We start from the raw sequence: 26,196 nt of genomic DNA, 5'->3' as shown, positions 1-26,196 counted from the left end.
GGAGCCTTCTCTTCTCCAGGGGAACATTCCCAGCTCTCCCAGCCTGGCTCCAGGGCAGAGGGATCCAGTCCCAAAAGCTTCTGTTCATCCTCACCTTTGGGTGGGAAGGGATCTTAAAGCCCATCCAGTTCCAATCCCAGGGACACCTCCCACTAGCCCAGGTTGCTCCAGCCTGGCCTTGGACACTTCCAGGGATCCAGAGTCAACCACAGCTTCTCTGGGAATTCCATTCCAGCCCCTCCCCACCCTCCCAGCAGCAATTCCTTCCCAATATCCCATCCATCCCTGCCCTCTGGCACTGGGAAGCCATTCCCTGTGTCCTGTCCCTCCATCCCTTGTCCCCAGTCCCTCTCCAGCTCTCCTGGAGCCCCTTCAGGCCCTGCCAGGGGCTCTCAGCTCTCCCTGGAGCCTTCCCAGAGGGAGAAGAAAACAGGGACATCGTGGATCTGGGAACTGAGGAGCTGCAGCAAGGACAGATCTTCCCTGTCCCCCTTTTTCCCCCTCAGGATTTCCCCAACAGAGGATTAATCCATAATTCAGGCACTTTTTCCCCCTCAGGGATCCCCAAAGACACATTCCAGGTGGGAAGCTGCACTTCCAGGTGGCTCCTGGGCTGCTGCCAACTCCCAGTGAGGGGAAAATGTGCCCAGACAGCCCCGGATTTACGAGCCTGGATCCATGGGAAGCACAGAATGTGAGGCAGGAGCAGCAGCAAGCAAAAGCCAAACCCACTCCAGGCACAAATCCCAGGGTTTTTTTTTTTCCCCTGGAGTCACCAGGAAGCAGGAGAATCCCACTGGGAATAAAAAGACCCGAGTGTGATGGGAAAATGTCTGATATCAGATCCTACACCCCAAGGAAAATCCAGCTGCCAGCTCAGAGGGGGTTGATTTTCCATTAGCAGAGAAAGATTAAATCACGTTTGAGGATAAAATAATAATTAAAGCAGGGAAATTCCTCCTGTTTTGCATTAACTGGGAATAATTTTAACATGAATTTCGAGAGTTCAAGCTCCACTTCCATCCCAGAATTCTTTTAAAACACTTACCAAGTCCTTTTCCTTCAGGTTTTCTACCAGCTGATCCATTTTATGTTGGTCCTCATCGGATATTTCCACTTCATACAGGCTGGAATAAACCCCCTGGAAGCAGACTGGGGGCAGGAGGGAGGGGATTTGGTGTTAAAATGCTGCTTTTTGGGGTGAAACTCTGAACAAAGAAGTGCTCCTGTCCCTCAGGGATGGGTGGGAACAATGGGATTTAAAAAGAACTCGTTGGGATTTCTCTCCCTCCTTCTCCAAATCCGTGGGTTTGTGCTGTTGGATATTGGATTCCCAGAATCCAAGAGGTGGAAAGTGTTCCCATCTCATAGGGAGATGGGGTAAGGAGGGGGATTTTTGTCTCCCTGCATTTGATTCTGGTTGTGGCACCTCCAGGATGGGAGCCCAGCTCTCCAAAGGGGGCATCCCAGCTTTTCCTGGCCCAGGAATGGGCTGGTTGAGGAAGTTCTGTTGGGAAAAGGGGTTTATCCCACCTTTTCCTGGCCCAGGAATGGGCTGGTTGAGGAGCTGTGTTGGGAAGAGGGTTTATCACACCAGGAGACCACATGGAATGTGGACAGGAAAACATCCCTGGCTCTCCAAACAGAGTATCCCACCTTTTCCTGGCCCAAGAATGGGCTGCTTAAGGAATTGTGTTGGGAAAAGGGGTTTATCCCACCTTTTCCTGGCCCAGGAATGGGTTGGTTGAGGAAGTTCTGTTGGGAAGAGGGTTCTATCACACCAGGAGACCACATGGAATGTGGACAGGAAAACATCCCTGGCTCTCCAAACAGAGTATCCCATCTTTTCCTGGCCCAGGAATGGGCTGGTTGAGGAGTTGTGTTGGGAAGAGGGGTTTATCACACCAGGAGACCACATGGAATGTGGACAGGAAAATATTCCTGGCTTTTTAAACAGGGTCTCCCACCTTTTCCTGTCCCAGGAATGGGCTGGTTAAGGAAGTTCTATCGGGAAAAGGGGTTTATCCCACCTTTTCCTGGCCCAGGAATGGGTTGGTTAAGGAAGTTCTGTTGGGAAGAGGGTTCTATCACACCAGGAAACCACATGGAATGTGGACAGGAAACATCCCTGAGCTGCCCTGGTATTTTTCCATGTATTTTCTTACATTCCCTGATATTTTCCTATCTGTAATCCCTTCAGAACAGGGCCCTGACCCGACTCCCTGTGGCAATTCCCGTGGCACAGCAGGAGGATCCCACTGGAAGGTTTCACGCTCACCCTCATTCCCGGTGTAATTCCTTTTCCCAAAGGCAGCTTCTGGCAGTTTTTTCCTCAGGTCTGACAATCCCATGACGTGGCTGATGTCCAGCCTGGGAGGCCTGTGGGGAAACAGCAGGATGAGCAGCAGGAAAAGCTTCCAGGATCAGGGATAGCAGGGAATGCTGGGAATCCTGTCCCTGTGGAACCGGAGGGAAGGTGCAGCTTTCCCAGCACTTGGCTGATTGGAGGCTCCTGTTGTAACCAGGATCCTTAAATCCTCAAATCACAGGTCCTGGAAGTGTCCAAGGCCAGGTTTGGAGCAGCCTGGGATAGTGGGAAGCGTCCCTGCCCATGGAAGTGGATGATCTGTGAGGTCCCTTCCCACCCAAAGCATTCCATGATCCCATATCCTCATCTGGCGCCGAGGGTTGTCCTGACAGAGACAAAAATTGGTGCAGGGACCCCCAAAAATTCCAAGGAAAGGAAGGAAAAGGCCAACTCACAGCTGGGCTGGGAGGGAGGAGCTGTAGGGGGTCCTCAGGGTGATGTTGCACAGCAGCTTTCCCTGGATGGCGAGTTCTCCCCTCCATGGGCAGTACAGTCCTACAGGAGAGAGAGAGGGAAAACAGCTCAGGAAAACAGCTCAGGAAAAGCAGGAGAGGGGAACAAAGTGATTAAAGCACATTTATGACACAAACCCAACCCAACCCCCAGGAATTCCTACCTTGGTGGTCGCGCTCGGGCCTGCGGGGAAAGGAAATAAAAAGATCATTTAGGAATAGGGGGGGAGAAAAAAAAAAAAAGAAAAAAAAAAGGGGAAAACAGGCCACAAAAGCCAATTTTTTTTTTTTTTTTTTGGAATGCCAGGGAGCTGCTGCTTACAGGTCTTCTTCCATGGCCACGTCCTTGGGGTCCCTGTACTGGCAGCAGAGGACGATGTAGGGACAGACCTGCCTGGGCCGCTGGGCCGGGCTGCCGCCGGACACCTCGTACACGTAGTACTGGGAAAGAGGGGGAAAAAACCACGGATGAGCAGGGTGAGGAATGAGGGGAGCTCGAGGCTGGAGCCCCCAGGGGAGGGTCAGGTCTCTGCTGGAGGTACCTGGCTCTGCTCGAAGGCCTGGCAGGGGCTGGGCGCGGCCGATCCCGGCTCGCGGCTCTCGGCGACGTGGCAGTCGTAGCCCGGAGAGGGGCAGGTGTAGGTGGTGGTGTAATCCTCAGGGATCACCCGGACCTTCCCCTGGATCGGGAAAACACCACGGAGACGTTAACACATCCCATTTCCCACAGGAATTCACTCCGGCAGGAGTAAAGCTTCGGTTTCCCGCCAAAACGCGGCGTGAGGGGAAGCCCCGCCCGCGCTTCCCGACGCCGTGAGGGGGCTGGGGGGGGTCGTTCCAAAAATTGGGATTATTTGGGTGTGGGAGGCAAAGCTTCACTGCTCGGGGGAGGAGATGGGAGCAGGGCGGGTTTGGAGCCAGGAATCCAGAGGAGATGGGAGCAGGGTGGGTTTGGAGCCAGGAATCACTGGAAAAGGGAGAAAGGGTGGGTTTGGAGCCAGGAATCAGGAGGGGATCGGAGCAGGGTGGGTTTGGAGCCAGGAATCCAGAGGAGATGGGAGCAGGGTGGGTTTGGAGCCAGGAATTCAGAGAAAAAGGAAGCAGCGTGGTTTTGGAGCCAGGAATCCAGAGGAGATGGGAGCAGGGTGGGTTTGGAGCCAGGAATCCAGAGGAAAAGGGAGCAAGGTGGGTTTGGAGCCAGGAATCCAGAGGAGATGGGAGTAGGGTGGGTTTGGAGCCAGGAATCCAGAGGAAAAGGGAGAAGAGTGGGTTTGGAGCCAGGAATTGAGAGGAGATGGGAGAAAGGGTGGGTTTGGAGCCAGGAATCACTGGAAAAGGGAGAAAGGGTGGCTTTGGAGCCAGGAATCCAGAGGAAATGGGAGCAGGGCAGGTTTGGAGTCAGGAATCCAGAGCAAAAAGGGAGCAGAGTGGGTTTAGAGCCAGGAATCCAGAGGAGATGGGAGCAGGGTGGGTTTGGAGCCAGGAATTGAGAGGAGACAGGAGCAGAGTGGGTTTAGAGCCAGGAATCCAGAGAAAAAGGGAGCAAGGTGGGTTTGGAGCCAGGAATCACTGGACAAGGGACAAAGGGTGGGTTTGGAGCCAGGAATCCAGAGAAAAAGGGAGCAGGGCAGGTTTGGAGCCAGGAATCACTGGAAAAGGGAGCAGGGTGCATTTGGAGCCAGGAATTCAGAGGAAAAGTGAGCAGCGTGGGTTTGGAACCAGGAATCAGGAGGGGATGGGAGCAGGGTGGGTTTGGAGCCAGGAATCCAGAGGAAATGGGAGCAGGGTGGGATTGGAGCCTGGAATCCAGAGGAGATGGGAGCAGGGTGGGTTTGGAGGCAGGAATCCAGAGAAAAAGGGAGCAAGGTGGGTTTGGAGCCAGGAATCACTGGACAAGGGACAAAGGGTGGGTTTGGAGCCAGGAATCCAGAGAAAAAGGGAGCAGGGCAGGTTTGGAGCCAGGAATCACTGGAAAAGGGAGCAGGGTGCATTTGGAGCCAGGAATTCAGAGGAAAAGTGAGCAGCGTGGGTTTGGAACCAGGAATCAGGAGGGGATGGGAGCAGGGTGGGTTTGGAGCCAGGAATCCAGAGGAAATGGGAGCAGGGTGGGATTGGAGCCTGGAATCCAGAGGAGATGGGAGCAGGGTGGGTTTGGAGGCAGGAATCCAGAGAAAAAGGGAGCAAGGTGGGTTTGGAGCCAGGAATCCAGAGGAGATGGGAGCAGGGTGGGTTTGGAGCCAGGAATTGAGAGGAGACAGGAGCAGGGTGGGTTTGGAGCCAGAAATCCAGAGAAAAAGGGAGTAGGGTGGTTTTGGAGCCAGGAATCACTGGAAAAGGGACAAAGGGTGGGTTTGGAGCCAGGAATCCAGAGAAAAAGGGAGCAGGGCAGGTTTGGAGCCAGGAATCACTGGAAAAGGGAGCAGGGTGCATTTGGAGCCAGGAATTCAGAGGAAAAGTGAGCAGCGTGGGTTTGGAACCAGGAATCAGGAGGGGATGGGAGCAGGGTGGGTTTGGAGCCAGGAATCCAGAGGAAATGGGAGCAGGGTGGGATTGGAGCCTGGAATCCAGAGGAGATGGGAGCAGGGTGGGTTTGGAGGCAGGAATCCAGAGAAAAAGGGAGCAAGGTGGGTTTGGAGCCAGGAATCACTGGACAAGGGACAAAGGGTGGGTTTGGAGCCAGGAATCACTGGAGAAGGGGGTCACACACCAGCTCCATGGAGGAATAAAATGGAGCTCTGGTCTGACCAACCTTAAGGATTCCCCCTCAACCCCCCAAAATGCAGGAGAATCCAGGGAATCTGTGACTCTGTGGGATCTGATTTCACCCCCTCTCCCCTGTTATGGGCACCACAAGTCTTTTTAAAACCCATTTGTGCTCTTTAGTGGCCTCTGAAAACCACTCCACACACAAAAAAAACCCCATAAAACCTTGGATTTTACCTTAATTAGCTTGCAAATGACAATATATCCCGATTTTCCATGGTGCCAGGGGCTGGGATGGAGGCAGTCTGCATGCTTGGAAATATAAACCCCTGGGAAAACAAGAGAGCAGTGCAGGATAATGTGAATCATCCAAAAAAAACCAAACCTCTGGGAAGAATCTTCCTGGGAATGGGAATCTCTGCAGAGCCACAAAAAGGGAAAAAGATCTTTCTACTTTCCTTTTTTTGGGTTTTTTTTTTTGGTTTTTTCCCCTTGGGTCTTCATTCCTGATTTATGTTTGTGGAGAAGAAGTGTAGGGAATTACCTGGGGGAAACAGGGACTGGGAAAAGAGACACCGTATATAATATATATAAGATATATATAAAATTTATAATATATATAAAATATATAATACATATAATATATATTATATATAAAAATATATAATATATATAAAATTATTATATATATAAAATATATAACATATAAAATACATGTTATATATAAAATACATATTATATATTTCATATATAATACATATGAAATATATAATATAAAATATATTTTATATTTTATATATAAGATATATAAAATATAAATTATATATTATAAATTTTATATGTTATATAAAAATATATAATATATAAAATATATCATATATAAGATACATATTATACATTTCATATAAAATATATATGAAATATATAACATAAATATATAATATGTAATATATATGAAATATATAATATATAAAATATATAATATATAAAATATATAATATATAATGTATATAGAATGTATCATGTGTATAGAATATATAATATATGTAAAATATATGATATATATAAAATATATAATATATAAAATGAATGTTATATATAGAAATATGTAATATATATAAAACATATAAAATATATAATATATAATGTATATAAAATATTATATATATAAAATATAGGATATACATAAAATATATAACATACATAAAATATATAATATACATAAAATATATAATATATATAAAATATATAATACATATAATATTAATAACACATGTATATAAAAATATCATCTTTGTCCCAGGATGATATTCCCACCAGGATCAAGGTCTTTTCCCAGAGAAATCAGCCACTTTGGTGACTTCTTTTTCAGGGAAAGAAAAGCCTGGAATGGCAACATTCCCTAGGGAAGATCCCACCCTCGGCTGAGGGGGCAGAGGGAAAACTGCTGCTCGAGCCAATAAATTCAGCTTCCTGTGTCAGAAACGGGATTTCCCATGGATCTTGGCAGAGGCTGTGCCTCTGTTTTTCCAAGGAGCTGGTATTCCCAGGGCAGGGAACGGGGGTCTGGGTTCTCCCCATGGAATTCTCACCTTTGGCCGGGTCTCCGAGCGTGGAGATGGAGCTGCTGTTGACCCGCAGGCCCGTCCGACACACCTCCCTCGCCTCGGGAAGAGCACAAACAGCCCCTCTGAACACCCATTTTCCCCCAAAAAAATCAGGGATACAGAGAACAAAAGCAGCTGGGAAAACACTTGCGAGGATAAAGGAAACAAAACAAAACGTCCACGGGAAGAAGCAACGGGGAGAAAAGAGAATTAAACTGCCCAAAGCCACCCTCAGCATTGTTGAATTGTGTTAAAGGAATTCCTGCTGGATTCCCTGGGCATCCCTGAAAAACTCCTTTCACAAATCCATGTGAAAAACACAGGGCAGGGATAATTTGTGGGAGGCTCTCTCTCCACCCAGAATCCAGGGAATCTGCCCCCAAAGCACCTGACACGCTCCCGTCTCCCGTCCCAGAGGGGCTTTTCCAGGCGTGCCCGACAGGTTTCATTCCCTGTTCTTGGCACAGGGCAGGGATAGGTGGGATATTGGGAAGGAATTGCTGGCTGGGAGGGTGGGGAAGGGCTGGAATGGAATTCCCAGAGAAGCTGTGGCTGCCCCTGGATCCCTGGGAGTGTCCAAGGCCGGGTTGGAGCAACCTGGGACAGTGGGAGGTGTCCCTGGCCATGGCAGGGGGTGGGATGGGATGGGATTTAAGGTCCCTTCCAACCCAAAGCACTCTGGGTTCCTGTGATTCCATGGAGTTGGAGGCAGGGATGGCTCCAGATAATTCCTGGAGGATGCTGCTCCCAGGATTAAAGCAAAAAACTGAACTCCAGGGAGAGCTGAGAGCCCCTGGCAGGGCCTAAAGGGGCTCCAGGAGAGCTGGAGAGGGACTGGGGACAAGGGATGGAGGGACAGGACACAGGGAATGGCTTCCCACTGCCAGAGGGCAGGGTTAGGTGGGATACTGGGAAGGAATTGCTGGCTGGGAGGGTGGGAAGGGGCTGGAATGGAATTCCCAGAGAAGCTGTGGCTGCCCCTGGATCCCTGGAAGTGTCCAAGGCCCGGTTGGAGCAACCTGGGATAGTGGGAGGTGTCGGGGGTGGAACAAGATGGGCTTTAAGGTCCCTTCCCAACCCAAAGCATCCCGTGGTTCTGGGAGAAATCCACTGGGACAAAGGGAAACTCCTCCTGTCTCCCTGCAGAGGGCAAAGGGAGAGGCCAAATCCCAAAGAGAACTGACCGGAGAGACGGAAAATCAGATCCGTCCCTAAAACCTCCTCCCGGACTATTCCCAGCGGGAATCCCAGGGCACGGAGAGCCAGGATTCCTCAGCCTCCGACTCTGCTGGGACAGAGGGGCCACTCAGGATCAAATTCCAGCTGGGCAAACATTCCCAGGTTACCTCTTCTTCCTTGTCAAAGAGGAGGAAGGCGAAGGTCTCCTGCAGCTCCTCCCGGCTGTACCCGGCGGCTTCCTTGGCTCGGGCGAAAGCTTTCAGCTGGAAAACACACGGGAAAACTTGATTCCAGGTTTTTTTAGGGGACATGGAGAGGGGGTCAGCCTGGCCTAAACACCCCCAGCATTCCCAGGATGCAGCCTGGATCCAGCTGGATCAGCTCCCGTGCCCACACATCTCTGTCTTCCAGGGAGAACGTTCTGGGAGCAAAGAGGATCCCAGTCCGTGGGTCAGGGAAGCGGTGGAAGGATGGGATTTTTGTGGGGGGTTGGAAGGTCAGGGAACAACAACCCCACCACTGCTTTTGCTTTTCTGGGGTTCAGAACTCCCAGATGACTTGAAATCCCATTTTTTTAATCCAGCTCCACAGTGATTATCCCACTTTTAGGCAGCTGTTGCTTCTCCAGGCTCTCACAGAAAGGATGGAAAGAGGCTTTGGACAAGGGCATGGGGTGACAGGACAAGGGGGAATGGCCTTCAGATGGAGGAAGGCAGGGTTAGGTGGGATATTGGGAAGGAATTCCTGCTGGGAGGGTGGGGAGGGGCTGGAATGGATTTCCCAGAGAAGCTGTGGCTGCCCCTGGATCCCTGGAAGTGTCCAAGGCCAGGTTGGAGCAACTTGGGATAGTGGGAGGTGTCCCTGTTGTGGAGGGGTTGGAATTGGATCATCTTTAAGGTCCCTTCCAGCCCAAACCAATCCATGATTCCCAAATGCCCAAGCACTGTTTAATCCATGACAACTGGTGATTCCCAGCTCCCAGAGCAGCCTGTTTTCCAGTGGGAATACAGGGATGGAGGGATTGTACCCACCACAGGCAGCTGGGGAAAAAAAGGGTTAAAACCAAAAGAAATCCCACGTGGAATTCTGCCTTTAATGCAACCCACTGAAGCTTTCCTGAGGGATATTAAAGGGACTTCTCCCTGCTCCAGAGGCCTCCTCCAGGAACTGCCTGGAATGTGGAGCCCCAGTGGCTGAATGGATCTTTTGTTCCTGATCAAACAGGGCTGGAATGGATCTCCCAGAGAAGCTGTGGCTGCCCCTGGATCCTTGGAAGTGTCCAAGGCCAGGTTGGAGCAACCTGGGATAGTGGGAGGTGTCCCTGTTGTGGAGGGGTTGGAATTGGATCATCTTTAAGGTCCCTTCCAGCCCAAACCATTCCATGATCCTCCAGTTCCCAAGCACTGTTTAATCCATGACAACTGGTGATTCCCAGCTCCCAGAGCAGCCTGTTTTCCAGTGGGAATACAGGGATGGAGGGATTTTAGAAGTGGGTCTGTACCCACTGCAGTCAGCTGGGAAAAAAAGGGTTAAAACCAAAAGAAATCCCACGTGGAATTCTGCCTCTAATGCAACCCACTAAAGCTTTCCTGAGGGATATTCCCTGCTCCAGAGGCCTCCTCCAGGAACTGCCTGGAATGTTGAGCTGAATGGACCTTTTGTTCCTGATCAAACAGGGCTGGAATGGATCTCCCAGAGAAGCTGTGGCTGCCCCTGGATCCTTGGAAGTGTCCAAGGGCAGGTTGGAGCAACCTGGGATAGCAGGAGGTGTCCCTGTTTTGTGGAGGGGTTGGAGTTGGATCATCTTTAAGGTCCCTTCCAGCCCAAACCATTCCATGATTCCCAAATGCCCAAGCACTGTTTAATCCATGACAACTGGTGATTCCCAGCTCCCAGAGCAGCCTGTTTTCCAGTGGGAATACAGGGATGGAGGGATTGTACCCACCACAGGCAGCTGGGGAAAAAAAGGGTTAAAACCAAAAGAAATCCCACGTGGAATTCTGCCTCTAATGCAACCCACTAAAGCTTTCCTGAGGGATATTCCCTGCTCCAGAGGCCTCCTCCAGGAACTGCCTGGAATGTTGAGCTGAATGGACCTTTTGTTCCTGATCAAACAGGGCTGGGAAGGGAAAGAAAAGGAAGAGAGGAACCGGGAAAGGGGCTCTGGGAAAATCCCAGAAATTGGGATTTAGGAGCAAATCCCCCCCCAAAAAAAGCCCCTCCTGGAGCTGCTCCTCCTCCGGCCTCACCTCGCTCAGGAAAAGCTGGTTTTCCACCAGGATTGCTCGGCTGTACTGGAATTCCTGGCGGGATTTGGGGTGCAGGAAGGAGCCGTGCAGCGCCGACACCGCTCTCCGCAGCAGGGATTCCTCGGATTCCGCGGGAAAACCTGGAGCCAGGAAGGAAAGAAGGAGGTGAAATAATTCCCTTTGGGCATCTCTGGATCCTCAGAGCTACGGATCCTTCCCCTTCCAGATCCCAAATCCCAGATTTTTTGCAGGTTAAGCTGCTCCTCTGGCAGGAAGGGATCTGAACTCCCTGGAAGTTTTTCCTTTGGAACAGAAAGGGAAAAAAAAAACAAGGAATTAAGTCCGGAGGAAGAGCCAGAGGCAAAGCCTGGCAGTGAATTAAACTGAGCAGGGCAGAGTTTCCTCCAGTGCTGGAAGTCACTGGGATTCATGGAATGTTGTTTTTAGGGGGTCAGAGCCACACACAGGAGAATTCCAGGTTTTTGCCCTCAGTTTTTTTTGGGATTATCCGTTCTCCTGCAGAGATCTCGAGGGGGGAGGTGGAGGTTTTGACCCCTTTCTCACATCCCAAACCCTTCTCCACACATTCCCAAAATAAAACACTTCCCACCAAAGAGATCCCAAAGCAGCCAACTAATTAAACATGGACACAGAAACACGGGAAAACCCTGGAATATTCCTGCTTTTGAAGCTGATCAAACCCAAAATCCAAAATATTAAATATCACTTTTAAAACCCCAGGAAACCCAGGGCTGGTTTAAAACTCTTTATTGCTGGGGGGTGATTCCTGAGATTTCCCAAATCCCAAACTCAGAGGGGGGTTTGGCTCCTACTTTTTAAAGGATTTAAGGGGTTTTTTTTATTATTTTTTATCATATTTTTGTCTTTTCCCTCCCCTGGAGTTGTAAAAGGAGAAAAGGTGGAACTGTTCCCTGCCTCCCTCGTTATTCCCCTCAAAGTGTTCAAGGGTGGGAAAATAATATGAAGAATAGGGGGGAAAAAACCACAAACACCAGTTAAAATTGGATGTTTTAAACTTAAAATGGGAAAATAAGGGAATAATAATAATAATAATAAGGGAAAATGGAAGGAAAACACAAAATCCAGACGAGGCAAGAAGTGGAGGGATCTAAAAACAGTCCCAAGAAAAACAGGGATGGTGGGAATGGAAACCTGGAACATGGAAAAGTCTTTAAAGCACCTTTGAAATCTTTTTTTTGTGCCCTTTTAGATTCACTTCCCACACTTCCCACACGTTTCCCACTTCCAGGTGATGCCTCTGGAATCACCAGGAGGAGGGAAAAGAGCCAAGAGCAGGGTTTTCCAGCTCTTTTTTGGGATTGTTGTGGCACCTCTTTGGTCCCAAGTTTGCCCAATTTTTCTCCTCGTTTTTGCTTCGTTTCCTGCATCCTGTAAATCCCAAGGATCCTGTAAATCCCAAGGATCCTGTAAATCCCAAGGCTCTTGTAAATCCCAAGGAAGCAGCTGCAGAGTCCAGGCTCCCCCATGGAAATCATGGAATTAAAAGGCTCGGAGCAAACCATAAACCCCCTTTTTTCCCCTCCTTTGCTGGAGCACCACCACCACCAAAACAGGGATTTTTCAGGGGTAAAAGGCTTAAAAAACACCCAAAAAACCCCCTGGGAAGCTCTTGGAAAAGCCCCAATCCCGGGAATTTCGCAGGTGATCCCTCCCAACTTTTGCTCCTCTCGGCAAAAATGAAAGTCCAGAGAGGGAAAAGAAACCAAACCCCAACCCCAAGGTCATTGATAATGTGCAATAAATAAAGAAAGAGGAGAGAGGAAACAATCCCAGCTTCCCTGTGGGATTGAGGAGCAGCCTTGGGAAGGAAAAGCCTCCCGGGAAGAGGCAGGGAAGTCTTGGCACATCCAGGTTTTTGTCTGGAGGAGCAGAAAAAAAAGTCCTGGATCTGAGCAGGAGGAGAAAGTGAAAGTGGCCAAGGCAGAAGGAAAAGTGAAAGTGTCCAACTCCCCCTGAGAGCAGCTTGGGAATGCTCAGGGAGGATCCTCAGGGAATGGGATAGACTTCCTGTGGGAGTCAGACAGCACAGGCATCCCGGGATTGTGGGATGGAGACTCCCATGCTTGGGGGTTATCCAGGAAATCCTCAGGGAGGGAATTCACAGCCTGGCCTGGTGATTCCCTCCCCTGATAACCAGGAATTAAATCAGGCACCTCTGGAGCTCGGAATTCCAAGGAAAGCTGATTTTCCCTCTGCGTGGCCGTGAGGGAATCGCCCTCCGAGAGCCTTGTACTCCTTGGAATTCAAGGAATGCAATCTGCTCCTTCCTTGGAATTCAAGGAATTCAATCTGCTCCTTCCTTGGAATTCAAGGAATTCAATCTGCTCCTTCCTCCTCCCTTTTCTGGACTTGGAACCTGCTCCTCTGACCTCTCCCCCTGGATCCTGCCTGCAAATATCCTGACATTCCCTGTTCCAGGCAGATATCCACGGACCACAAATCCCTCGGGATATGCAGGTCTGGGCCCCCCTTCCCAATTTAGGGCTGGAATGGTCATGGAAACAAAAACTTCCCAATCCAGGACGTTCTTTAGGCTCATCCCTCTGTTTTGTGCCTCACCACAAACCCACTTCCAGCATCAATCCAGAAGGAAAATCCATGGATTTCGAGCCACTCATAGGGAGAATTTGCTTTTTTCCCTATTTTTTTTTTGTTTTTAACCTTAAAATTCCAGGAGTGTTGGCTCCAAACGCTCGTGTCCTGCCAAATCCTCCGAATTCCAGAGCCCAGCGCTCCGGGAATGCGCTCCCAGTGCTCCCCTGGGGGCCTTCCCAGCTCCTTCTCCTCTCCAGCCCGGATTCCCTGGGTTTTCCTGCCATGATCCCATCCTTAGGATGAGCTGGAACAACGGGAATCAGTGGCACTGTCAGCTCTGGCCCCACCACATCCCGCTCCGTGCCGTCGGCAGCTCCTTGGGATCGCCTTCCCAACTTCTCCAGCTCCGCTGGAATCCACCTCCCATCCCGATTCCCGGCTTTCCCTGTATGGGAACGGCCCAGGAACCCTCATCCTGGCTGATTCCAGCCTCAGGATCATCTTGGATCATCCTTCTCCAGCCGGCCCCGCTCCCTGGAGGGGCTTGTGAGCGTCGGACCGGCGGCATTCCCAACAACCAGGAGGTTTAAACGGGAATTTAACGGATATCAGGGAAAATGTCTTCCTTGTCCAGCTTGTCCAGCGCTGGAAGACGTGCTGGATTCCCCATCCCTGGATTCAAAAGCCCTGTGGATGTGGCACTTGGGGACAGGGATCCGTGGTGGCCTCGGCAGCGCCGGGAGAACGATGGGGTCGGACGATCTCTGAGGGCTTTTCCAACCGGAATGATGGAATAATCCCATTTTCCCAGCTTTTCCCTCCTGCTTTTCCCGCCCCAAGGCACAGAACTCTGCCTTGACCTCGTCCTTCTGGAGTAGAGTTGGCTGAACATTCCAAGGGATAACGGCTCTGCTCCAAACCCACGGCGCCGGAGCCGACCCGGCCGGGATTTTCCACGGAAAACGTCGGGAATGGGACGGATGGGAGGGAAGCAGAGCGGGATTGTCCTGATGGTCCAGGCAAAACTGCTTTAAACTGGGATCATGGAGACATCCAGGGACAAGGAGTGAGTCTGCTGGCAAAGGAAAGGGGGAAGCGCTTCCCACCGGGAATGCCGAAGGCTCCGGAACCAGCGGTGCTTCCCAGAGGTTTCCTCACGGGATGAGCTCAAAAATCAGCTCTGGGGGGAATAAAAAAACCAGCCCATTCCATCCAAACATTCCACCTTTTCCTCAGGAAGCCACGAACCCCCCCAGGTGACAGGAGTCTCCAGGAGAAAGATGGAAAAGATGAGGTGGCTCCTAAATTAATAATTAATTAAACCCGGGAATTACGGCCCTGCTTGGGGTGGGATGAGATTTTTTGGAAAGCTGTGTTTGACCCACCGTGTCTGGAATTCCCTCTGGGATCAGGGAATCTGGGAATGCTGAGTTTTGGTGATGCTTTTCACCCCAATCCCGGGGGGGGTTTTGGGTCAGGCAGGGAATTCCTGGAATCCTCTCGTTCCATCCCACGGGGATTTCCCAATGCATCCAGTGGGTTGGGAATAAAACACAGGATTAGGTTTCCTCATGGACAGGGAAGGGGATGGGAAAAAAAAACCAAAAAACAACTCAGCACCAAAATAAAATCCCCAAACTGGGCAAAACCAGCATTTATGGGGAAAAAAAAAAAAATCAACACTTTAATTCCTTGTCTCAAAGAGAAGAATCTCAAGAATAAACCCAAGAATAAATCCAAGAATAAATCCAAGAAGAAATCCAAGAAGAAATCCAAGAAGAAATCCAAGAAGAAATCCAAGAACAAATCCAAGAAGAAATCCAAGAACAAATCCAAGAACAAATCCAAGAAGAAATCCAAGAAGAAATCCAAGAACAAATCCAAGAACAAATCCAAGAACAAATCCAAGAACAAATCCAAGAACAAATCCAAGAACAAACCCAAGAACAAATCCAAGAAGAAACCCAAGAAGAAACCCAAGAACAACCAGTTGGTCACTCTGGCAGGTGATTAACAGAAAATTCATTAATAAATCCAGACAATTTGGGATCCCAAAAGGATTCTGGTGGGATAATCCACGTCCCAAAATTCCTTCTTTTCCCCTCCTGGGGCTGGAAGGAAATAAAATCAGCCAAGTGCAGCAGAAAATTAAGTAAAAAAGGCTGTTTTTAATCCAAATTGTTGCAGGAATTTTTTATTCCATGGATTTCCAAAGAATAAGGGGGGTTTTCTCAGCACTAAAATTCCCAAACTGGGAAAAACCAGCATTTATGAGAAAAAAAAAAATCAACATTTTAATTCTTTGTCTCAAAGAGAAGAATCTCAAGAAGAAACCCAAGAAGAAACCCAAGAAGAACCAGTTGGTCACTCTGGCAGGTGATTAACAGAAAATTCATTAATAAAACCAGACAATTTGGGATCCCAAAAGGATTCTGGTGGGTGAACTATGGAAATCCTTCCCCAGAATTCCTTCTCTTCCCCTCCTGGGGCTGGAAGGAAGAAAAACCAGCCAAGTGGAGCAGAAAATTTACTGAAAAAGGCTGTTTTTAATCCAAATTGTTGCAGCAATTATTGCTCCATGGATTCCCAGGGAACTGAGCAGGTCAGAAAACCTCTGGCCAAACCACTTTTGGGCTGAAAAGCAGGAATTTCTGTGAAATCCCAGATTTCCTGGACAACAACCCCCAGTGACAAATCCCTTCCAGAGCAGGGCAGGGATTTCCAGGCTCCTCCCCGGGATTAGTGCCAGGACAGCCTCGGGTCCCTGTCACTAAAAAAACATCAGTTTTGGGGTAAATCCAGCAGGTTTTAAGCCCTGCCTGGAATATCCCAAAAAAGCAGAGCTTCCCCCAGCACCTCCTGCCTCCAAACCCCCGGGATGTGGATCATTCCAGGCTTTTCCACGCTTTTTTAAACAGAAAAACTTTCATGAAAGGAGTAAAAGACCGTGTTTTCCAGCTATTTTTGTGCCATCCATCCTCCTCTTTCCTTGGGCTATCCCAGATTATCCCCCTCCCTAAGGAGTGCAGGTTTCCAGCTGTTCCTATCCAAGCTTTTACGGGATAATTTGGGATCAGAATCAGGCAGGACAGTGGCAAAAATGTAATTTTTCCCCCCCATTTTTCAGGCCAAATTTCAGCCCTGCTCCAAAGGATCCAGGTTCCCAGGAAGGGATCAGGATGCATCCAGGCTCTTTGCATTCCCAAATCCTGCTCCTGAAAGGGCCAGCCTGGCTTCCCAAGGGAAAAGTGGGATGGGGATGATCACTCTCCCCTCTCCCATGGAAAAGTGGGATGGAGATGGTAATCCTCTCCTCCCTAGGGAAAAGTGGGATGGGGCCAGTAATCCTCTCCTCTCCAAGGAAAAGTGGGATGGAGATGGTAATCCTCTCCTCCCTAGGGAAAAGTGGGATGGAGCCAGTAATCCTCTCCTCCCTAGGGAAAAGTGGGATGGAGCTGGCAAGCTTCCCTTCTCCCAGAGAAGGGTGGGATGGAGCCAGTAATCCTCTCCTCCCCAAGGAAAAGTGGGATGGAGATGGTAATCCTCTTCTCTCTAGGGAAAAGTGGGATGCAGCTGGTAATCCTCTCCTCCCTAGGGAAAAGTGGGATGGAGCTGGTAACCTTCCTCTCTCCAGGGAAAAGTGGGATGGAGCCAGTAAGCCTCCCTTCTCCCAGGGAAGGGTGGGATGAAAGTGGGACCCCTCCCCATTCCAGGGAAAGTTGGGGATGGAGCCCTTAACCCTTCCTTGTCCTGGGAAAGATTGGGATGGAGCCCTTAACCCTTCCCTGTCCTGGGAAAGGTTGGGATGGAGCCTTAACCCTCCCTTAGCCTGGAAAAGGTTGGGATAAAACTGCTCACCCTCCCCTGTCCCAGGGAAGGGTGGAATGGAGTCCTTTATCCTCCCTTGTCCCAGGAAAGGTTGGGATGGAACCATTAATTCTCCCTTGTCCCAGGAAAGGTTGGAATGGAGCCCTTAACCCTCCCTTGTCCTGGGAAAGGTTGGGATGGAGCCCTTATCCTTCCCTGTCCTGGGAAAGGTTGGGATGGAGCCTTTAATCTTCCCTTGTCCCGGGAAAGGTCGGGATGGAGCCCTTAACCCTTCCCTGTCCTGGGAAAGATTGGGATAGAGCCTTAACCCTTCCCTGTCCTGGGAAAGATTGGGATGGAGCCTTAACCCTCCCTTATCCTGGGAAAGGTTGGGATGGAGCCTTAACCCCTCCCTTGTCCTGGGAAAGGTCGGGATGAAACTGCTCACCCTCCCCTGTCCCAGGGAAGGGTGGAATGGAGTCCTTTATCTTCCCTTGTCCCAGGAAAGCTCGGGATGGAGCCCTTAACCCTCCCTTAGCCTGGGAAAGGTTGGGATGGAGCCCTTATCCTTCCATGTCCCAAGAAAGGTTGGGATGGAAGCCTTAAACCTCCCTTGTCCCGGGAAAGGTTGGGATGGAGCCCTTACCCTGCCCTGTCCCGGGAAAGGTTGGGATGGAGCCTTTAACCCTCCCTTGTCCCGGGAAAGCTCGGGATGGAGCCCTTAAACCTCCCTTACCCTGGGAAATGTTGGGATGGAGCCCTTATACTTCCATGTCCCAAGAAAGGTTGGGATGGAAGCCTTAAACCTCCCTTGTCCCGGGAAAGGTTGGGATGGAGCCCTTACCCTGCCCTGTCCCGGGAAAGGTTGGGATGGAGCCTTTAACCCTCCCTTGTCCCGGGAAAGCTCGGGATGGAGCCCTTAAACCTCCCTTACCCTGGGAAATGTTGGGATGGAGCCCTTATACTTCCATGTCCCAAGAAAGGTTGGGATGGAGCCCTTATCTTTCCATGTCCCGAGAAAGGTTGGGATGGAAGCCTTAAACCTCCCTTGTCCCGGGAAAGGTTGGGATGGAGCCCTTATCCTTCCATGTCCCAAGAAAGGTTGGGATGGAGTCCTTAAACCTCCCTTGTCCTGGGAAAGTTTGGCATGGAACCCTTACCTTCTCCTGTCCCAAGAAAGGTTGGGATGGAGCTCTTACCCTTCCCTGTCCCGGGGAAGAGCGGAATAAAACCGCTCACCCTCCCCTGTCCCGGGGAAGGGTGGAATGGAGTCCTTTATCCTCCCCTGTCCCGGGAAAGCTCGGGATGAAGCCGTTAACCCTCCCCTGTCCCGGGAAAGCTCGGGATGGAGCCCTTAACCCTCCCTTATCCTGGGAAAGGTTGGGATGGAGCCCTTATCCTTCCATGTCCCGAGAAAGGTTGGGATGGAGCCCTTACCTTCTCCTGTCCCAAGAAAGGGTGGGATGGAGCCCTTACCCTCCCCTGTCCCGGGAAAGCTCGGGATGAAGCCGTCAACCCTCCCCTGTCCCGGGAAAGCTCGGGATGAAGCTGTTAACCCTCCCCTGTCCCGGGAAAGCTTGGGATGAAGCCCTTAAACCTCCCTTGTCCCGGGAAAGGTTGGGATGGAGCCTTTAACCCTCCCTTGTCCCGGGAAAGCTCGGGATGGAGCCCTTAACCCTCCCTTAGCCTGGGAAAGGTTGGGATGGAGCCCTTATACTTCCATGTCCCGAGAAAGGTTGGGATGGAGCCCTTACCTTCTCCTGTCCCAAGAAAGGGTGGGATGGAGCCCTTACCCTCCCCTGTCCCGGGAAAGCTCGGGATGAAGCTGTTAACCCTCCCCTGTCCCGGGAAAGCTTGGGATGAAGCCCTTAACCCTCCCCTTGTCCCGGGAAAGCTCGGGATGGAGCCCTTAACCCTCCCTTATCCTGGGAAAGGTTGGGATGGAGCCCTTATACTTCCATGTCCCGAGAAAGGTTGGGATGGAGTCCTTACCTTCTCCTGTCCCAAGAAAGGGTGGGATGGAGCCTTTAACCCTCCCTTGTCCCGGGAAAGGTTGGCATGGAACCCTTACCTTCTCCTGTCCCAAGAAAGGGTGGGATGGAGCCCTTACCCTTCCCTGTCCCGGGGAAGAGCGGAATAAAACCTCTCACCCTCCCCTGTCCCGGGGAAGGGTGGAATGGAGTCCTTTATCCTCCCCTGTCCCGGGAAAGCTCGGGATGAAGCCGTTAACCCTCCCCTGTCCCGGGAAAGCTCAGGATGGAGCCCTTAACCCTCCCTTATCCTGGGAAAGGTTGGGATGGAGCCCTTATCCTTCCATGTCCCGAGGAAGGTTGGGATGGAGCCCTTACCCTCCCCTGTCCCGGGAAAGCTCGGGATGAAGCCGTTAACCCTCCCTGGTGCCGGTTACGGTCGGGCCGGAGCCGCCCGCCCTCCCGTTCCCTGTGTCCCCCCCTCACCCGTGCCGGTCTCGCCGCTCCGCCGCTCCCGCCGCTCCCGCCGCCCGTCCATGGCCGCCGCCGCCGCTCCTCCTCCCTCAGGCCGCCCTCATGGCCGCCCCGCCCGGGCCCCGCCGCGGGACACAGCGGAGCGGGGCGGCCGCCGCCGACCGCCGGCCCCGGGAAGTGGAAGGGCGGGAAAAGGGAAGAAGGGAAGGGAAGGGAAAGAGGGAGGGAACGGGAGGCGGGAGCGGAGGGCTGTGTGTGTGTGTGTGTGTGTGTGTGGGAGGGAGGAAAAAAACAGAAAGTGAAAACTGAACCGGAAAGAAAGCCGAGGGGTGTTTTTTCCTCTTCCCGCGGTCACCGAGCCGCGGTGGCTGCGCCCGGGTTTTCTCCTTCCCGCGGTCGCCGAGCAGCGGTGGCCGCGCCCTGGGTGGCTGGGCCCGGGTTTTCCCTCACCCCGCCGTCCCCCAGCGCTGCTCCCTCATGGCCGACTCCTGGCTCCGGCCCCAGGGTTTTCCCTCAGCCCCTCCGCGCCTCTTGGCAGCGCTTCCCGCTGGCCCTTCCCTCGTCCCCTCACACCATGGCCAGAGACCCCTTTTCTCGCCTCAGTCCTTTCCCCTCATTGTTTTCCCTCAGCCCCTTGCTTTGGACTTTCCCTCAGTCCCACAGCCCCTTCCCTCAGTCCCTCACCCCATGGCCAGAGACCCCTTTTCTCGCCTCAGTCCTTCCCCCTCAGTATTTTCCCTCAGCCCCTTGCTTTGGACCCTCCCTCAGTCCCACAGCCCCTTCACTCATTCCCTTGGCCCATTCATTTTATCCCTTCTTTCTTTCACCCCTCACATCGTACCCAGGGCCCCTTTTCTCGCCTCAGTCCTTCCCCCTCAGTGTTTTCCCTCAGCCCCTTGCTTTGGACCCTCCCTCAGTCCCACAGCCCCTTCCCTCATTCCCTCGGCCCATTCACCTCTTCCCTTCTTTCTTTCACCCCTCACATCATGCCCAGGGCCCCTTTTCTCACCTCAATCCTTTCCCCTCATTGTTTTCCCTCAGCTCCTTGCTTTGGACCCTCCCTCAGTCCCACAGCCCCTTCCCTCATTCCCTCACCCCTCACACCATGCCCAGGGCCCCTTTTCTCGCCTCATTCCTTCCCCCTCATTGTTTTCCCTCAGCTCCTTGCTTTGGACCCTCCCTCAGTCCCACAGCCCCTTCCCTCATTCCCTCATCCCTCACATCATGCCCAGGGCCCCTTTTCTCGCCTCATTCCTTCCCCCTCAGTGTTTTCCCTCAGCCCCTTGGTGTGGACCCTCTCTCAGTCCCACAACCCCTTCCCTCATTCCATCGGCCCATTCACCTCATCCCTTCTTTCTTTCACCCCTCACATCATGCCCAGGGCCCCTTTTTCTTGCCTCAGTCCTTCCCCCTCATTGTTTTCCCTCAGCCCCTTGCTTTGGACCCTCCCTCAGTCCCACAAACCCTTCTCTCATTCCCTCACACCATGGCCAGAGCCCTTTTTCTCGCCTCAGTCCTTCCCCCTCATTGTTTTTCCTCACCCCCTTGGTGTGGACCATCCCTCAGTCCCACAGCCCCTTCCCTCATTCCCTCGGCCCATTTACCTCATCCCTTCTTTCTTTCACCCCTCACACCATGCCCAGAGACCCCTTTTCTCGCCTCAGTCCTTTCCCCTCATTGTTTTCCCTCAGCCCCTTGCTTTGGACCCTCCCTCAGTCCCACAAACCCTTCCCTCATTCCCTCGGCCCATTCACCTCATCCCTTCTTTCTTTCACCCCTCACATTGTGCCCAGGGCCCCTTTTTCTCACCTCAGTCCTTCCCCCTCAGTGTTTTCCCTCAGCTCCTTGCTTTGGACCCTCCCTCAGTCCCACAAACCCTTCCCTCATTCCCCTACCCCTCACACCATGGCCAGGGCCCTTTTTCTAGCCTCAGTCCCTCAGACCCCCTCACTGTTTTCCCTCAGCCCCTTGGTGTGGACCATCCCTCAATCCCACAACTCCTTCCCTCATTCCCTCGGCCCATTCACCTCATCCCTTCTTTCTTTCACCCCTCACATCATGCCCAGGGCCCCTTTTCTCGCCTCATTCCTCCCCCCTCAGCGTTTTCCCTCAGCCCCTCTGTTTGGATCTTCCCTCGGCCCCCCTCAGTCCCCTCCTTGATCACTTCAGTTCGTGTTTTCAGCTCTTCCCGCTGCCCCTTCCCTTGTCCCTTCAGTCTTCTCCTGCCCTGAGTCTGACCCTCACCTCAGTGCCTTCTTGGTTTTGGACCTTCCCTCATCCCCTCACCCTTCACACCATGGCCAGAGCCCCTTTTTTCACCTCAGTCCTTCCCCTTCAATGTTTTCCCTCAGCCCCTTGGTGTGGATCTTGCCTTAGTTCTTCTGACTCTGATCCCCTCAGCCCCTCCATCTTCTGTTCTTGCCTTTGCCCCTTCCCTTGTCTTCTCCTGCCCTGAGCCCCATAACTCCCCTCAGTGCCTTTCCAAGAGGCTTGTTTTGGACCTTCCCTCAGTCCCCTCCAACCCCTTCCCCTCATCCCCTCTTTCCCTCACCCTCCAACATCATTCCCTGAGCCCCTTCCATCACCCCAGCCCTTTTCCCTTCAGTATTTTCCCTCAGCCCCTCAACACCCTCCCTGATCCCCTCAGCCCCTCCATACATGTTTTCAGCTCTTCCCGCTGCCCCTTCCTCCTCCTCTCAGTCTTCTCCCACTCTGAGCCCATCCCTCACCTCATTGCCTTCCCCAGAGCCTTGTTTTGTGCCTTCCCTCAATCCCAAAACTCCTTTCCTCATCCCCTCACACCATGGCCAGAGCCCCTTCCCTCACCTCACTCCTTCCCCCTTGGTACCTTCCCTTGGTTTGGACCTTCCCTCAGTCCCACAACCCCTTCCCTCATCCCCTTGGCCCCTTCCCCTCATCCCCTCTTTCCCTCACTCCCCAAATCATTCCCAGAGCCCCTTCCCTCACCTCAATTCTTTCCCCTCAGTGTCTTCCCTTGGCCCCTTGGTTTGGATCTTCCCTCAGCCCCCCTCAAACCCTTCCCCTCACTCCTCAAATCATTCCCAGAGCCCTTTCCCTGACCTCAGTCCTTCCCCCTCAGTGCCATCCCCTCCCAGATGCCCTCAGGATTTTCTTCCTTTGGCTTTTCTCTCAGGCCCTTTTTCCATCTCCCTTTCTCCCTTCTGGTCCCTTCCCTCATCTCCTCACCCCCTTTCTGTGGCTCTGGCCTCAGTGCCTCCCTTCAGTCCTCAGCCCCATCCCTGTCCTCGATGTCCCCCTTGTCCCTCATGGCAGGGGGTACCCCTGCAGTCCCTGTGGGGTGGCTCCAGGCCACACAGACACTCACACACACACACAGGGAAATGGGTGTTTGAGCAGAAAAAGTAGAAAAATAATCCGGTTTTCCACCAGCACCTGGAATCTGTCTGGATCAGCCCAGCAGGGAGAGAGTTTGGCCTTGAGCAGTTGCATGTAAACCATTATCCCAGGTTGCTTTAAGCCCAGTCCAACCTGGCCTTGGACACTTCCAGGGATCCAGGGGCAGCCACAGCTTCTCTGGGAATTCCATTCCAGCCCCTCCCCACCCTCCCAGCCGGAATTCCTTCCCAATATCCCACCTAACCCTGCCCTCTGGCACTGGGAAGCCACTCCCTGTGTCCTGTCCCTCCCTGCCTTGTCCCCAGTCCCTCTCCAGCTCTCCTGGAGCCCCTTCAGGCCCTGCCAGGGGCTCTCAGCTCTCCCTGGAGCCTTCTCTTCTCCAGGGAAACATTCCCAGCTCTCCTAGCCTGGCTCCAGAGCAGAGAGAATCCAGCTCTCGGAGCAGATCCACGGCTTCCTCTGGATTTGCTCCAGCAGCTCCACGTCCTTGTGAAGTTGGAGAGCCCAGAGCTGGACACGGCTCAGTTTAGAGCTCTCCATACAAGCCTGACCAGCTCCATGGGGAAAATTCTCTTGCCCTGCTTGGTCAGGTGAATCCCTTAATGTCCCTTAATTTTTAGGTCCCACCAGGCTCAGCAGCCTCTGAGGAACACCCAGAAACGCAGGAAATCGTGGCTGTTGCGACAGAAGCTGGAGCAGGGAACAGGGAGACCTGGGCTTGCCCAACCTCTTACGCAAGAGGGTTGTAGGAACACCCTGTGCCCATGTCTGGGCACGTGTTTGGCTGTGCCCAGCCTTGGAGGGGAGCCCACCTGGCATTCCAGCTGCTTTTGGCAGCGAGATCCGTGGGAATATTAAAAGATAAATGACTATCACCCGTAATAAATTATTATTATCCATAAAAAAAATCCACGGATAGGCTGAAATCCCGAGGTTTCCGAGCCTCGCTGGCATTTGGGTGTCTCTCTACTCTGCTGATCTCACCCCTTGGCAGGAAAGATCAGCAAACAAAGAAGGGGGGGAAAAAAAGGAGAAGGAACAACGAGACACCGGAGGGTGTCTCATTTATAAGTGACTTATTACCCAAACGAGCCCATAACGTGCCCTTACGGATGTTTCACCCACCCCTGGCAGCAGCAGGGAGTTCAAAGGGCTCCAATCCCCTGAAAAATCAGCAGATCCACGGCCAGAACATCCAGTTTTACGCCTCAAACGTGACCCCTCAGTCCCCTGTCATGAGTGTTTTAGTAGTGGGAGTCATTTCTGGTGAGAAAATGTAGGATTTTGGGCGAGAAATGATCCATTCTGTTAGAAAAACAAAGGCTCAGAAGGAATTTTATCATCAATTTTGATGGCTGGACTCGATGAAAAGACTTCAGGGTTCTTTTCCAGCCTTAATGATTCGATATAATTTTGCAGGGGGGAGTAACTGGAGCCTCTGGGGGCCAGACCAGTTCCTAACTGGAGTTTTTATGCTCCTCTTGCGGCGCTCCACAACATTTTTTTGGGCGTAAACTCGCGTGAGAGGAGAGCCCGTGGTGGGCACGGTGATCTCACCGTGGTGGGCACCTCATGCCTGGCAAATTCTCTGTTTTGGCTTCTTTGGAAGACTGACTCACGGAGTCCCAAGCCTAAAACAAGGAAGTAGCCCTTTGAAGTCCTAATTCCTCTTTTATTCACAATAAAAAACCATGAGTGGTGCCATCATTTAAGGAAATAAGTAGCGAGGGAATGAGTCAAGTGGGAGGTGGGAGCAGCTCAAGGATGACAAGGATAAAGCAAATAATTAGGTGTGAGCTCGTTGTTGACTCTTTGGGGCAGGTCAGGAGGGTGAAATGCTGCTTAAAGGGGATAAACAGCCCTGAAAACAGGGATAGGAGCTGCTAAATCCCCTTTTCCTGCCTCAGGGTGGAAGATGAAAATCCATGGAAACTGGTTTTCTCTTATTTCTTTAAAATCACAGCTCGTGGAATGGGTTGGGTTGGAAGGGATTTAAAGATCATCCAGTTGCAACAACAGGGACACCTCCCACTATCCCAGGTTGTTCCAGCCTGGCCTTGGACACTCCCAGGGATCCAGGGGCAGCCACAGCTTCTCTGGGCAACCAAAGGATAAAATGCAAAGTCTGGAAGTTCCTGACCCAAATTTCTGCTTTATTCTCCACCACTGCCAAGGTTTATCTCGTCCCCTAAAAGTGTCTTGCCCCATCCTTCCAGGAAAACTCCCTTAATCCCTTTAGGATCTTGCAGCAACCACAACCAAATTTTGCCCAAGGCCTTTCATTTTGTTATGTAAAAAAATATGGGGAAAGCCTTCAAAAATACCCCAGCAAAGTCCATCCCAAGACCTTTTTTTAAAAAAAAAAATCAGTATTGGGCTTGTTATTAAGAATTATTAATTGTGCTGCTTATCCTGTATTTTTGCAATGTAAGCCTGAAAATAAGAGTTTAAACATTAAATTTGTTTCTTACTAGGCACACGGAGCCAGGAGATACTCGAAGCAAAATGTTTGATTGTGGCAAAATCGTGGATTTAAGGAACGGTTTGGGTTGGAAGGGACTTAAAGATCACCCAGTTGCAACAACAGGGACACCTCCCACTATCCCACGTTGCTCCAGCCTGGCCTGGGACACTCCCAGGGATCCGGGGGCAGCCACAGCTTCTCTGGGAAATCCATTCCAGCCCCTCCCCACCCTCCCAGCCAGGAATTCCTTCCCGATATCCCACCTATCCCTGCCCTCTGGCAGTGGGAAGCCATTCCGTGTCCTGTCCCTCCAGCCCCTTGTCCCAGTGCCCCAACAACCCCATACCAGTGCCCCCAGTCCCTCTCCCCACACACTCCAGTGCCCCCAGTCCCTCTCCCCACACACTCCAGTGCCCCCAGTCCCTCTCCCCACGCACTCCAGTGCCCCCAGTCCCTCTCCCCACACACTCCAGTGCCCCCAGTCCCTTTCCCCACACACTCCAGTGCCCCCAGTCCCTCTCCCCACACACTCCAGTGCCCCCAGTCCCTCTCCCCACACACACCAGTGCCCCCAGTCCCTCTTGATAAGGGAAAACGTTAAGTTGCTATTGGGGAAAATGTGACGTTGCCATTGGTAAGGGAAAACGTTAAGCTGCGGTTGGTGGGGAGGATGTTGAGCTGCCTTGTAACCGGCACAGTTTAATAAGTGCAATTTTAAGGTCCGTGTGCCGTTGCCAACAGAGCGGCCATGTTGCCAAGACAGCCGCCATGTTGCCGCCGAGCAGCCAATGGGGAGCCGCCGAGAGGCAGCCAATAGGAACGCTGCTTGGTGGCGCGAAGGGGCAGCCAATGGGAGGATGCGCCATGCAGCAACACGTAGCCAATAGAAGACAGCCAATGGGACACCGAGCGGACGGGCAGCCAATGAACGAGGAGCTTCCACCAGGGGGCGGTGCTGAGGGACCGCG

The 26,196-nt window shown here is 52.0% G+C and overlaps 1 protein-coding gene and 2 long non-coding RNA genes across 3 annotated transcripts in view; 2 read left to right on the top strand and 1 right to left on the bottom strand.

The window, feature by feature from the left end:
* The window catches only part of TASOR2 (transcription activation suppressor family member 2), a 46,909-nt gene extending 27,412 nt beyond the window's left edge, over positions 1-19,497 (bottom strand). Inside the window, exons 1-11 of the mRNA XM_051775444.1 lie at positions 19,399-19,497; positions 10,559-10,698; positions 8,477-8,572; positions 7,116-7,188; positions 5,761-5,852; positions 3,363-3,500; positions 3,143-3,261; positions 2,985-3,004; positions 2,764-2,863; positions 2,279-2,379; positions 1,049-1,152 (exon numbers count right to left, since the gene is read on the bottom strand). Of these exons, the coding sequence (XP_051631404.1) occupies positions 1,049-1,152; positions 2,279-2,379; positions 2,764-2,863; positions 2,985-3,004; positions 3,143-3,261; positions 3,363-3,500; positions 5,761-5,852; positions 7,116-7,188; positions 8,477-8,572; positions 10,559-10,698; positions 19,399-19,450 (1,035 nt within the window). The 5' untranslated portion in view covers positions 19,451-19,497. The remainder of the gene's footprint in view (positions 1-1,048; positions 1,153-2,278; positions 2,380-2,763; positions 2,864-2,984; positions 3,005-3,142; positions 3,262-3,362; positions 3,501-5,760; positions 5,853-7,115; positions 7,189-8,476; positions 8,573-10,558; positions 10,699-19,398) is intronic.
* Positions 4,238-5,476, top strand: LOC127464974 (uncharacterized). The gene is made up of 4 exons (XR_007901785.1): positions 4,238-4,327; positions 5,006-5,089; positions 5,210-5,244; positions 5,364-5,476. It is a non-coding gene; the product is annotated as an uncharacterized LOC127464974 (long non-coding RNA).
* LOC127464973 (uncharacterized) lies at positions 16,844-19,014 on the top strand. The gene is made up of 4 exons (XR_007901784.1): positions 16,844-16,934; positions 17,371-17,490; positions 18,282-18,558; positions 18,837-19,014. It is a non-coding gene; the product is annotated as an uncharacterized LOC127464973 (long non-coding RNA).
* Positions 19,498-26,196: the final 6,699 nt, after the last annotated feature.

Source organism: Manacus candei, unplaced genomic scaffold, assembly GCF_025592945.1.
Source record: "Manacus candei isolate 608988 ecotype Guabito, Panama unplaced genomic scaffold, ASM2559294v1 h1tg000299l, whole genome shotgun sequence".
Lineage (NCBI taxonomy): Eukaryota > Metazoa > Chordata > Aves > Passeriformes > Pipridae > Manacus > Manacus candei.
Note: the sequence above shows the minus strand (reverse complement) of the source record. Positions and strands in the feature narration are given on the sequence as shown.